General features: G+C 43.7%; 1 protein-coding gene across 4 annotated transcripts in view; it reads right to left on the reverse strand.

The window, feature by feature from the left end:
- The window catches only part of HMGA1 (high mobility group AT-hook 1), a 28,885-nt gene extending 23,009 nt beyond the window's left edge, over window positions 1–5,876 (reverse strand). Inside the window, exon 1 of one of the 4 annotated variants that reach the window (XM_063453100.1) lies at window positions 5,785–5,876. Coding sequence is in view for 1 of the 4 variants with exons in the window: in XM_063453096.1 (XP_063309166.1) it covers window positions 5,521–5,537 (17 nt within the window). In the remaining 3 variants the exon portion in view is untranslated. Of the gene's footprint in view, window positions 1–2,614; window positions 2,672–3,569; window positions 3,640–5,520; window positions 5,564–5,784 lie in introns of those variants that run through there. The other 3 variants (XM_063453096.1, XM_063453103.1, XM_063453105.1) reach the window with 3 other exon arrangements.
- Window positions 5,877–13,764: the final 7,888 nt, after the last annotated feature.

Consider the following 13,764-nt stretch of genomic DNA (forward strand, 5'->3'; position numbering starts at 1 on the left):
CTGGCTCTGCCCCTGATCTGCTTCCTTGTCAGTCTCAGCCAATCCTATGGAGAAGCACTGTAATTGGATCAGGCTACCACTTCTGATGATGTAAGCAGACTGCTTGTTTTTCTGAGTCAACAGCATGCAGAGTAATAGCTTCAGGCTTGTAAACAGTAAGATTTTTACTATATTTATGGAGGCATGAGGGGCCCATGTGGGCTAGATGGTGGTTTTAACACTATAGGGTCATGAATACATGTTTGTGTAACTGACCCTATAGTGAGCCTTTGAAGTTCTCAGTACACGTATGTGGCAGACACCCCGATGGAAAGAGGGGTTTTGCCGCCAGAGACGTTTTTTATTTTCCCCTCAGTGTGATTAGAGCCGCAATAATCCTGGAAGCGAGAATCCTAAAACGTAGTGGAATAGCTGTTCCCTACAGACACAAAACAAGGCTCTGTGTTGAGGATAAAACTGGAACTGCTTTAATGGGAGCCACAGCTGGCCTTTTATGCAAGGCGTTTCTGGTGACACATTCCAGTGGCATTCCCCACTGGACCTGAGAGGGGACAGCAACATAAGCACACCCATAATCACCTCTCAGGTCCAGGACAAGCATAATAAAAATCTCAAAATATATATTTAACAGTGAGATCCCTTCAAGTACTATATCCCCGGATAGCGTGGGTGTAAGCACCCAACATATCCTGAAAGTGCTCAGTTCCCACGAACGCAGCCGAAATGCCACCGGGGTATAGTTTAGACCGCTTTCAGGAATATCAAATAGTAAATTTTAAACGGTATTCGAACTGGACAAAGTGAACATATGTGGTGGATGTAATTCACCGAACAAACAGGTGAAGGGAACAAAGAACTGTAAAATCTAGAGACAGGGAGGTCTGTCACAATGTATTCTATAAATGCTGTGTGTGTCAAATAAAAAAAAAAAAAAAAATCGCCAATTATTAATTTTATTAAAATTTGGCATAGACTGTTGGTAAAATGGTTGCATGAAGAGAGTCAAAATACCCCTAGTTTAATACCTTAGGTTGTCTTCTTTTAAAAAATATATACATGTGAAGGGTTATTCAGGGATTCCTGACAGATATCAGTCACAACTAAATTTACTAACTATTTAGCACGGGTGTTTTTTAGCGGTTTATAGATGCATAACAGATTTTGGGGTTCAAAGTTAGAAAAAAAGTTTTTGTTGTTTTTTTCCATCATTTTATAATTAAAAAAAAAATTATATGACATGATGAAAATAATGGTATCTTTAGAAAGACCATTTAATGGCGAGAAAAACTGTATATATGTGTGGGTACAGTAAATGAGTAAGAGGAAAATTACAGCTAAACACAAACACCGCAGAAATGTAAAAAAACAGCCCTGGTCCTAAACGGTAAGAAAATTGAAAAACGGTCTGGTCACTAAGGGGGCACTGGGTGTGTATCTATTTGTTTGCATGTGTGGGGGTGCAGGGACGTATGGAGGGGCCCCATGGCAATTTTTGCACCCGGGCGCTGTGGTTTCTATTTACGCCTCTGGATTAAAGGGTCACTCCAGATCCCTGAACAACTTTTAGCTTGCTAAAAAAAAAAAAAAAAAAAAAAAACTTTATTTGTGAAGAGTGTGTCCTCTTCATTTTGCAAAAAGTGCAGATTTCAATAGAAATTTACATTTTTATAAATTAACCTGGCCTGGATTTCAAGCAGACAACAGGTAAAGTTACTTCCTGATATCATTAGTGCAATGCAGCATGGTTGGTTTTGTCCCATTTAGACTTTATTTAATGTGTTACTTTGCTTGTTTAGAAAAAACTGTGGCTGTAAAAGAAAATATTAGAGGGTTAAACTGGTAAAAGTTGGGTCAGCATTTACACTTAAAGGGATAATATAAGCATCAAAACAACTTTAGCTTAATTAAGCAGTTCTATTTAGCAGTTAAATAACTAGTTTCAGTTAATGCAAATCTAGTCACACCTTACATGTCCATGACTCGCAATGTCTACATGAAAAAGAAAAAAAAAAAAAGTTTAATTTTTCAGTCAGATGTTAACTTGCTTTAGAAGTATTTTTTTCTCCTGCTCTTTAAATCACACATACGTCCCAGGAGAGGGGGTGGAGGGGAATTAAGGCTATTAACACAGCTGGGGAAACAAGAAAAAAAAATTGTAGTCACTCAAACCACAACAAATTGGGTGAGTGAAAGCTGGATAGTAGGCAAGTCTCAAAACTAGAAACAAAATAGGAAAATGACTAGCCTTGTAAGGCTTCTCCACTAACTCATCATGGGAGCATAAGGTCATCCAGTAAATTGCTTAAACTAATGGTAGCTTTATTAAACGGCTTGTCTTAGCCTAGGATTTGCCCTGACCCCAATCTTGAATATAGTAAAGTAAATATACAACGGGGAGAGTAAAAACCCTATTGGTGGGAGTGTCCGAAATCAATAGACAATATCTAAGAAGTTATATACCATCCTAACAAAGATTAATTAGAAAGTTTGTAAGACAGTAAGATAAAAAGCCTCTCTCCCTGGTAAGCTAGCTAGTTAGTAGAGACAGAATAAAAAGAGTGAGAGAATAATTAAATCAGTGAAAACGCTACATGTCTATATTAAAAAGACATACCAAGTGCATAGGTGATGGGTGCCCAACACCCACTCAGAACGACGCGCATTTCGGTGCACTAGCATGTGCACCTTTGTCAGGTGAAAAAGTGTCACTGTGTGTGGCCCCCCTTATATAGGAAGAGACTCACTTGGTAGATTAATTGTCCAGCCATATTGCAGTTAGGGTGTCGGTAGATGGGCGTGCTAATTTAGGATGAGGTAATCATCCCTTTCTAGCCTAAAATGTAACCCCTTCAAAGCTGAACAAAAGAGGAACTGGTTTGAGATGTTAATAGACTAAGGTTGTGACAGCCTATACATCGAACATTCAGTTTAGAGGTAACACCATCACTACTGACAGTATAGGTTAAATCAAGATGGTCTCAATCAGTTACAAACATTTAATAGACGTAAATTATACATCAGAATTTTTTCACAAATGATTGAAGAAATATGTAAACATCTCACGTTCCTCCATCTATTCTTACAGGTATAAACATGTTATAAAGAAGTAGATGGAGGAGAAAGGCATAAAGTCACCGCGGACAGATTGTACAAGTACCTTAATATCGGCACACTATTTGGTGGCCAAAAATCAATTAAGAGTGGCATATCTAAATAACCGGATGACGAACCTTATTGTGTAGATCCCCAGTGTGATCAATCCCGTATGGGATAAGTGTTACACGCCAAGTATCAATTATGGATATAGTTTCAATAGGTAATGTATCCAATTAAGTCACGTTCTAGATGGTTTCCTTATCGGGTAATAGCAACAGTATTGCTGATCCATGAAAGTGAAAAATAAATATCTAATTTCTAAAAGCTGGAGTGTCTTTACTGGTGCACAGAGTGGTGTTCCATTAGGTATCTGATTGTTTGTATTAACACAGCTATAAGATAAGAAATTCTAAATTAAAATGCAATAGTCCTAATGGCAGAGAATTAAAGCGTTACTGTAATGCCGAACTTACCTTTCTTTAATTGATTCCTCTTCTCTTCCTCTCTCAGGATCTGTTCTTCATTTCTTCCCGTCTGCTCTAATTTTCTTTAAAACATAAGACAAAGCAGTGACTATTTGTCTTATGGAAGTTTCCTACGCCTGGCCATCTCTGACCAGCGTAGGAGCAAACTGTGCTTCATTTCAGGTGGTCAGAACAATTTCCCCACAATTCTCACCTTTCCTCTGTGTTCCCGCAAAGCCTCATTTCACTTTTCCCGAACGTCCTGTCATTTAGACAGAACGCCAGCAAAACTACCGAATTGAGTCCTAACATAATGAGAACAGTTTCTTCATTCGTGTTAGGACGCAATTCGGGACTTTGTTCGTATCGGAATTTTATTCATATGAATGAAACTCCGATCCTATTCGTTTTCACCCCTTCAGTAACTGGGGATTGGGAGGGAGAGGGTACCTCCAGCGCCAGGAAAACTGATTGTTTTCCTGGCACTGGAGTTTCCCTTTAATAGAGCTTACAAATTCATATGCTACTAAACAGGCTTTTAACCCCTTAAGGACACAGGACATGTGTGACATGTCATGATTCCCTTTTATTCCAGAAGTTTGGTCCTTAAGGGGTTAAAAGGAACACTACAATGTTAGGAATACAAACACTCTAGTCTAGTACGTTAAGGTGACTTACCAACACCTGCAGAAAAAAAAAAAAAAAAAAAGTTAACTTGACTTTTCTACCTCCGATCCCTAGTCTTTGTGGGGAAGCTTTGCCTCCTTACCCAAGATCATCAAAATTGATTATCTCAGCAAATTAATGCTTTCCCATAGTAAAGCATTGGGAGGCAAGTGTGCGTGTGCAGCAAAACACTACACTAATCAGACTGTCTCAAATGTAAGAGTTTTACTCTGCCATTCATCCGAAGTTGGAAGCAATGTTACCAGCTGCAGGGTGCTTATGTCACTATACAAGTTATTAGGCACTGCCAGCCTGTCGTGTCCATGGCACACGCAACATAGATAAAAAAATATATACTCTCCAGAGCAAAATATAAAAAGAAAAATGGGAGCATTTCATTGAAGAAAAAAATAAAATAGATTTGTGATACTTTATTCAATGGTGTAAAATCCAGAAAGGTACAGTATGGTTTTCACACTGATTAAGCACATCGGTGTAAGACAAAAATTAAAGTGCCTTGCATTTGTGACCAGGTAAATTTGCACAACTCTTTCACTAGACACAAATTCATTATAGGGATATACTCAAGGAATAAAAAAAAATATATGTAAACAGCAACTTGTCATTCCATTATTATTTTATTTATGACAATTGCACTTTATAAAATATTCAGTCCTCCATCTGCCGCCCCGAAAGCGAATGGAACAGAAACACACCGAGCTCTCGATAATATTAAATCTGTTGCTAGCCAATTATAGATTTCATTTTGACAGTCTGTGGTTATGTGACGGAGAGACACATAGCCACAGATAATCCTTTATAAACCTTTAGCGGTAGGCAATCTGGTAAGAGATGGGGATTCTCCCTGGTAATCGAACGTTATAATTTGCTACGTTCTGGAACAGTAATAACTCCCATCCAAGCAACAATATAAAGTTATAGAACCAGCCGAGGTAACGCAAAGGTATTGACATCAAAGTCGTTGTTCGATAGGGTTATAGCTGCCATATTCCCAGAATGCATACCCAGTGAACACACAGGAAACGGAGAATTAAACCTGCACCTGTCACATGAAATGGACGGTTAGAGCTTCCAGACGTGCTGCACATACATAGCCTGTCGTTTTAGAGGTCATAAAAAAATAAGAATCCAAACAAATGCGTATACAAAAATACAGTGTGGGTTTTTGCTAATCACATCCACGCATAGCAAATTTACTCGCCTCATATATTATGTTAAACTCCATTATCAGCCAAGCGCATGCATGCATTTTCACATCCAAACCATTTCTTACTGTTCTGCAACATTCATTTCCTCCTTCAGGGGCTATGTACAAATCAATGGAGTATATTAGAGAGAACATTTAATTCCCGCCTCTTTAAGTCTATAAACCCTCCCAGTTGCCGCTGCTAAATAAATTAATTCTCACCCAGTTAACGAACCCGATATGGCTTTCAAGAGGTGGAAGTTCCTCATATGAAAATATATATATATATATATATTTTTTAAGGGGGATTTTTATATTCACAAATGAAATATAGAGAAAAATCATACTCACCCTTCTAGTAAAAAGGGGGGGAAAAAACACAGGCAGTCCCACTTCCCCACGATTCGATACTCAATTATCAAACCGAATTAAAGGCTTGAGAAGGGGCGTTTACCTGCGACGTAGCTAGTGGGAGGGATATACACAGACTATATACACAGAGTCTGGTAGGAGCTAGCTTTGAATTTAGGTGTACAGGAATATGTTATTTAAAAGGAAGTTAGTTGTTACTAAGCAATGGGACATGACATGAAACATGCTATTTTTCTACTACCAACTATAACACATGTTGTACTATCTACCTTTGACTGGTGACAATCATGATCTCAGGAGCCACCAATGAGCTGCGATTGGGGAATGGATATATCTCCAGGTGCTCAGAGTTTTATTGATAAAAAGAAGACTGGCGATTTTGGAAGCACATATAGATCTTTGTCAATAATGTACAGTTGTTAAACTACACAATATTTCCACTGGAAACAAAGTACTTAAAATAACAAATAAATGAAACAGGGATCCCCACATGCCCTAATAAATATCAGACATCAGTAGGTACCTACTATTTCCGAGCACCATTAGATATTCACTAAAGAGTTAATTGTAGTGAATTTACACTGGCATTACACATTTAGGGACACTTTCCCCCCTTCTATTAACTACAGTTTCTAGACAACAAGTCCATAATACACCACTACCACAAATTCTAAAGTGACGGCTTATCCCTCACACATACATTATATGTGCTCATTCAGCCCAAAATAGCAGTTGTGAGGTCAGGCACTCTTGTTAGGCAATCAGCATTCCATTTCATCCCAAATGGGTTCAGCAGGATTGAGGTCAGGGCTCTGTACAGGCCACTCATATTGTCCACACCAAAGTCATCAAATCATGTCTAGTGATGTACCGAACTGTTCGCTGGCGAATAGTTCCTGGCGAACATAGCGTGTTCGCCACGGCGGGCGAACACATGCGCGGTTCGATCCGCCCCCTATTCGTCATCATTGAGTAAACTTTGACCCTGTGCCTCACGGTCAGCAGACACATTCCAGCAAATTAGCAGCAGACCCTCCCTTCCAGACCCTCCCACCTCCTGTACAGCATCCATTTTAGATTCATTCTGAAGCTGCATTCTTAGATAGAGGAGGGAAACTGTAGCTGCTGCTCATTTGATAGGGAAATTGATAGCTAGGCTAGGGTATTCAGTGTCCACTACAGTCCTGAAGGACTCATCTGATCTCTGCTGTAAGGACAGCACCCCAAAAAGCCCTTTTTAGGGCTAGAACATTAGTCTGCTTTTTCTTTTTTTCTGTGTAATGCAATTGCAGTTGCCTGCCTGCCACCTTCTGTGTCAGGCTCACAGTGGATACTGTGCCCACTTGCCCAGTGCCACCACTCATATCTGGTGTCACAATAGCTTAAGCTTGCATTTAAAAACAAAAAAATAGTTTTCACTGTAATAGATTGAATAGCAGTTAGTTGTCTGCAAGCGTCTGGGTGTCAGGCCTTCACCATGTACTTTGCCACTCATATCTGGTGTCTCTATAGCGTGCCTTTAAAAAGAAAAAAAGTTTTTCACTGTAAGCTAATAGCAGTTAGTTGTCTGCAAGCGTCTGGGTGTCAGGCCTTCAGCGTGTACTCTGCCAACCTCTGCCAGTGTACTTTGCCACTCATATCTGGTGTCACAAATAGCGTGCCTTTAAAAAGAAAAAACGTTTTTCACTGTAAGCTTATAGCAGTTAGTTGTCTGCAAGCGTCTGGGTGTCAGGCCTTCAGCATGTACTCTGCCAACCTCTGCCAGTGTACTTTGCAACTCATATCTGGTGTCACAATAGCGTGCCTTTAAAAAGAAAAAAAGTTTTTCACTGTAAGCTAATAGCAGTCAGTGTCCTTAAAGCGGGTGTCAGGCCTTCAGCGTGTACTCTGCCAACCTCTGCAAGTGCACTTTGCCACTCATATCTGGTGTCACTATAGCGTGCCTTTAAAACCAAAAAAAAACAACCTTTTTACACTGTTATAGATTGAATAGCAGTTAGTTGTCTTCAAGCGGGTGTCAGGCCTACAGCATGTACTCTGCCAACCTCTGCCAGTGCACATTGCCACTCATATCTGGTCTCACAGTAGCTTGCACGCATAGTACCACTAATCCAAAAAAAAAATGACAGGCAGAGGCAGGCCACCCCGCAGGGGCCAACGTGGTCGTGGTGCTGTGATTCCCTTTTGCCCTAGAATAATGCCCAGTTTTCAGAGGCCACGTACCCTGAACTTGAAAAGTTCTGAGGACATAGTTGACTGGCTAACACAGGACACCCAATCTTCTACAGCTTCCGCTCGGAACCTTGACGCACCATCCTCCTCCAGCTTAGCTTCGGGCACCTCTCAAGATACCACTCACCCGCCTGCCGCTTCACTTGGTATGTCAGAGGAGTTATTTACACATCCGTTTGAAGAAATGAGTGATGCGCAACCATTATTGCCAGAGGATGTAGATAACAGGGATATGTCTCAGGCAGGCAGCATTACACACATGGACGTACGGTGTGATGATGATGATGATGATGTTGTACCCGCTGCTGCTTCCTTTGCTGAGTTGTCAGATACAAGTGAAGCGGTTGATGATGACGATGCGTCCATGGATGTCACGTGGGTGCCCGCTCAGCAAGAAGAAGAACATGGCGAAAGTTCAGATGGGGAGACAGAGAGGAGGAGGAGGAGACGAGTTGGAAGCAGGGGGAGGTCGTTGCAAGGAGCTAGTGGCACAGTCAGACAGCATGCATCGGCACCGGGGTCAGCCCGACAGCACGCCAATCAACGCATGCTGTGTCCACCACCAGAATGCCGTCATTGCAGAGCTCAGCAGTGTGGCATTTTTTGTGTGTGTCTGCCTCTGACAACAGCGATGCCATTTGCAACCTGTGCCAAAAGAAACAGAGTCGTGGGAAGTCCAACACCCACCTAGGTACAACTGCTTTGCGTAGGCACATGATCGCACATCACAAACGCCTATGGGATCAACACCTGAGTACAAGCAGCACACAAACTCAAAGCCGCCATCCTCCTCCTGGTCCAGCATCTTCAGCCACGTCAACCACTGCTGTCCTCCTTGCCCCCTCTCAACCATCCGCCACTCCGTCTCTCGCCTTGAGCAGTTCCCGCTCATCTGCCCACAGTCAGGTGTCTGTCAAGGACATGTTTGAGCGTAAGAAGCCAATGTCAGAAAGACACCCCCTTCCCCAGCGTCTGACAGCTGGCTTGTCTGAACTATTAGCCCGCCAGCTTTTACCATACAAGCTGGTGGAGTCTGAGGCGTTTAAAAAAATTGTGGCTATTGGGATACCGCAGTGGAAGGTACCCGGACGAAATTTCTTTGCACAAAAGGCAATCCCCAACCTGTACTCGATTGTGCAAAAGGAAGTAATGGCATGTCTGGTACACAGTGTTGGGGCAAGGGTCCATCTGACCACTGATACCTGGTCTGCAAAGCATGGTCAGGGCAGGTATATCACCTACACTGCGCATTGGGTAAACCTGCTGACGGCTGCCAAGCATGGAATGCGTGGCTCTGCAGAGGAGTTGGTGACACCGCCACGACTTGCAGGCAGGCCTGCTGCCACCTCCTCTACTCCTCCCACTCCATCCTCTTCCATAACCTCCTCGGCTGAGTCCTCTTCTGCTGCTGCGTCTTGCTCCACATCAACGGCACCCCCCCCAGCTCCCCAGGTACTATTCCACATCCCGGATACGCAGTGTCACGCCGCCTTTGGTTTGACTTGCTTGAATGCAGAGAGTCACACCGGACAAGCACTCCTGTCCGCCCTGAACGCACAGGTGGAAAAGTGGCTGACTCCGCAGCAACTGGATATCGGCAAAGTGGTTTGTGGCAACGGAACAAATTTGTTGGCGGCATTGAAGTTGGGCAAGTTGACACATGTGCCTTGCATGGCACATGTGTGTAATCTGATCGTACAACGCTTTGTGCATAAGTACACAGGCTTACAGGACGTCCTGAAGCAGGCCAGGAAGGTGTGCGGCCATTTCAGGCGTTCCTACACGGCCATGGCGCACTTTGCAGATATCCAGCGGCGAAACAACATGCCAGTGAGGCGCTTGATTTGCGACAGCCCGACACGTTGGAATTCAACACTCCTAATGTTCGACCGCCTGCTCCAACAAGAAAAAGCCCTTAATGAATATTTGTATGACTGGGGTGCTAGGACAGCCTCTGGGGAGCTGGGAATTTTTTTGCCACTTTACTGGATGCTCATGCGCAATGCCTGTAGGCTCATGTGTCCTTTTGAGGAGGTGACAAACCTAGTCAGTCGCACCGAAGGCACCATCAGTGACATCATACCATTTGTTTTCTTCCTGGAGCGTGCCCTGCGAAGAGTGCTGGATCAGGCCGTAGATGAGCGTGAAGAGGAAGAGTTGTGGTCACCATCACCACCAGAAACAGCCTTATCAGCATCGCTTGCTGGACCTGCGGCAACGCTGGAAGAGGATTGTGAGGAAGAGGAGTCAGAGGAGGAATGTGGCTTTGAGGAGGAGGAGGAAGACCAACCACAACAGGGATCCCAGGGTGCTCGTTGTCACCTATCTGGTACCCGTGGTGTTGTACGTGGCTGGGGGGAAGAACATACCTTCATTGAGATCACTGAGGAGGAGGAACGGGAAATGAGTAGCTCGGCATCAAACCTTGTGCAAATGGGGTCTTTCATGCTGTCGTGCCTGTTGAGGGACCCTCGTGTAAAAAGGCTGAAGGAGAACGACCTGTACTGGGTGTCCGCGCTACTAGACCCCCGGTATAAGCAGAAAGTGGCGGAAATGTTACCGAATTACAACAAGTCGGAAAGGATGCAGCATTTGCAAAATAAATTAAAAAGTATGCTTTACACAGCGTATAAGGGTGATGTCACAGCACAACGGGAATCTAACAGGGGAAGAGGTGAAAGTCATCCTCCTCCTCCCACGACCACGACGGCAAGGATAGGACGCTTTAAAGACGTGTTTTCGATGGAGGACATGCAGAGCTTTTTAAGTCCTATGCATCGCCACAGCCCTTCGGGATCCACCCTCAGAGAACGACTCGACCGACAGGTAGCAGACTACCTCGCCTTAACTGCAGATATCGACACTCTGAGGAGCGATGAACCCCTTGACTACTGGGTGTGCAGGCTTGACCTGTTGCCTGAGCTATCCCAATTTGCGATAGAACTTCTGGCCTGCCCCGCTTCAAGTGTCCTGTCAGAAAGGACCTTCAGTGCAGCAGGAGGTATTGTCACTGAGAAGAGAAGTCGCCTAGGTCAAAAAAGTCTAGATTACCTCACCTTTATTAAGATGAATGAGGGATGAATCCCGAAGGGACCGACAGTGGGCGATACATTCGACTAAAAAAGGCCTGATGAGATGAGCTGCCTTGGGCTAAAAATGGTACACACGCCGCTGTATTTTAGCTCTGAATGCCGGTTGACTTGCGTGACTTATCCGCCACCAACTAGGGTTCAAGCCGCAATGTTTTAGGGCACATTCTGCCTGGGAAACAAACATCAATTTTTATGGCCGCTGCTACAGCAGCGGCTGCAACAATACCTAATTTTTCAGGCATGTGTACATGCCTAATTTTTCGGGCCTCTGGTGCTGCACTGTGGCTTCAAAAACCAAACCAAAAAAACGGCACATAACAGGGATTAAACTGATAGGAATAGTACTAAACACACCACTCCTATCTGGTGGCACATTAGAGTGCACGCGCAGTGCCCCAAATTTGAAGTAGGAGGACCGTCCAAGCATCTTTTTCCATCTCCTGCTTCCTAAAATCGATGCCATATACACGTCCCCTGATAGGGCGCCAGCTCGTTATTCTCTTGGGCGCCAGCTCGTTATTCTCTTTTTCACTTCACTAGGGACACTTTACTGCACTATGGGCACTTAGACCCACTCTTTGTCTTGCACAGTGTTATTCCTAGCCAGCATCTGTGATGGGAAATCAGGCAGTCATCTAAACGTTTAGATTGAGCTTTAGCTTACAACACCCTTGAAGGTAAGGACCAAACTTCTGGAATAAAAGGGAATCATGACATGTCACACATGTCATGTGTCCTTAAGGGGTTAAGGAGATTAGGGCTAGTTTAGAGGATTCTTCTTAGACCTCTCTGAGTCTTTATAGCCCTTCTACCTATCCAGCATTTCTGGAAACTAGCTAAGAGAAAGGGTGGCTGTGTGTCTGTGATACATTTAACTTTATATCACCTTATTGACACTTTATCACTCCGGTCTCCATACTCTCTGCCTATACCCATCTATTTAAAGGGAATGTCCTTGCCCCTGCCAATATTATATAATAGGTAACAGTATTACCATTATTACACAATTAGCCACTATAGGGGAATGAGTATAGTATCCCTTTGTTATTTCTAAATAATACAATAAAGACTTTTGTCTATTACTCAATTTACTTTAACAAAGGGTACTAACCACGGTATTAGGAAGCATTACTCTGCTTTCCCTTTCTCCCTCTATTATACACCTATGCTCACTAGGATTTGTAGGTATCACTTTATTATAGTTGTCTAACCTTTTCCAATGCCAGTTTTAGATCTCCTACTTGGGAGATTTTTTCTTTTTTCAGTTTATTAGCATACTTTCGGGGACTCTTGGTGTTGTACGTGGCTGGGTGGAGGAAGAGACCTTGACATCAGTGAGGACAAGGAACGGGACATGGCTAGCTTGGTATCCAACCTTGTGCAAATGGGGAGTTTGCGGTTGTGCAAATGGACTGTTTGCGGTTGTTTGCGTTGCGTTAAATGGGGAGTTTGGTCTGTCACTGTGAAGCGGGCTTAACCCTTACACTACCTGATCGATATAACATTATACAGTAGGTCCCCCATCATTATTTTTATGGCCCCCACCCACCGCTCACGGGTGGGGACGGGCGGGAGGACAGTAGGTCCCCCCCATTGTGATTTATGGTCCCCACCCACCGCGCAGGGGTGGGGGCTGGGGGGGGGAGGACAGTAGCCCCCCTTATCCTTATTTACTGAATATTCCCCTGTATAACAATGTTTCACATTTAGTGAATATTCCCTATTCTGCTCTGTGTCAGTGTGTTTCAGGGTCTCTGAGGACAGGTGTTAATCCATATCTGCAAAGTGACCCTATGTAGGGGGAACAGTCTCTATTCTGCTCTGTGTCAGTGTGTATCATGGTCTCTGAGGACAGGTGTCAATCCATATCTGCCAAGTGACCCTATGTAGGGGGAACAGTCCCTATTCTGCTCTGTGTCAGTGTGTATCAGGGTCTCTGAGGACAGGTGTCAATCCATATCTGCCAAGTGACCCTATGTAGGGGGAACAGTCCCTATTCTGCTCTGTGTCAGTGTGTATCAGGGATCCTTAGGATAGGTGTCAATCCATATCTGCCAAGTGACCTTATGTAGGGGGAACAGTCCCTATTCTGCTCTGTGTCAGTGTGTATCAGGGTTCCTGAGGACAGGTGTCAATCCATATCTGCCAAATTACCCTATGTAGGGGGAACAGTCCCTATTCTGCTCTGTGTCAGTGTGTATCAGGGGCTCTGAGGACAAGTGTCAATCCATATGTCAAGGTGTCAATATGTCATATGTCAGGTGTCAATCCATATCCATTGTGATTTAGGAATGTTAGGTGATTTCTGCCCTTTATGGATTAAAACCAGACTCTGCATCAACTGTGTAATTTTCCATGGGAGTTTTGCCATGGATCCCCCTCCGGCATGCCACAGTCCAGGTGTTAGTCCCCTTGAAACAACTTTTCCATCACTATTGTGGCCAGAAAGAGTCCCTGTGGGTTTTAAAATTCGCCTGCCCATTGAAGTCAATGGCGGTTCGCCTGGTTCGCCGGTTAGCGAACGTTTGCGGAAGTTCGCGTCCGCCGTTCGCGAACCGAAAATTTTGTGTTCGTGACATCACTATTCACTGATCTTTCAACTCTCAGACAAAAACTAGGGTCAATCCAACTAGAG

The sequence above is a fragment of the Pelobates fuscus genome, chromosome 1 (genome assembly GCF_036172605.1).
Source record: "Pelobates fuscus isolate aPelFus1 chromosome 1, aPelFus1.pri, whole genome shotgun sequence".
Lineage (NCBI taxonomy): Eukaryota > Metazoa > Chordata > Amphibia > Anura > Pelobatidae > Pelobates > Pelobates fuscus.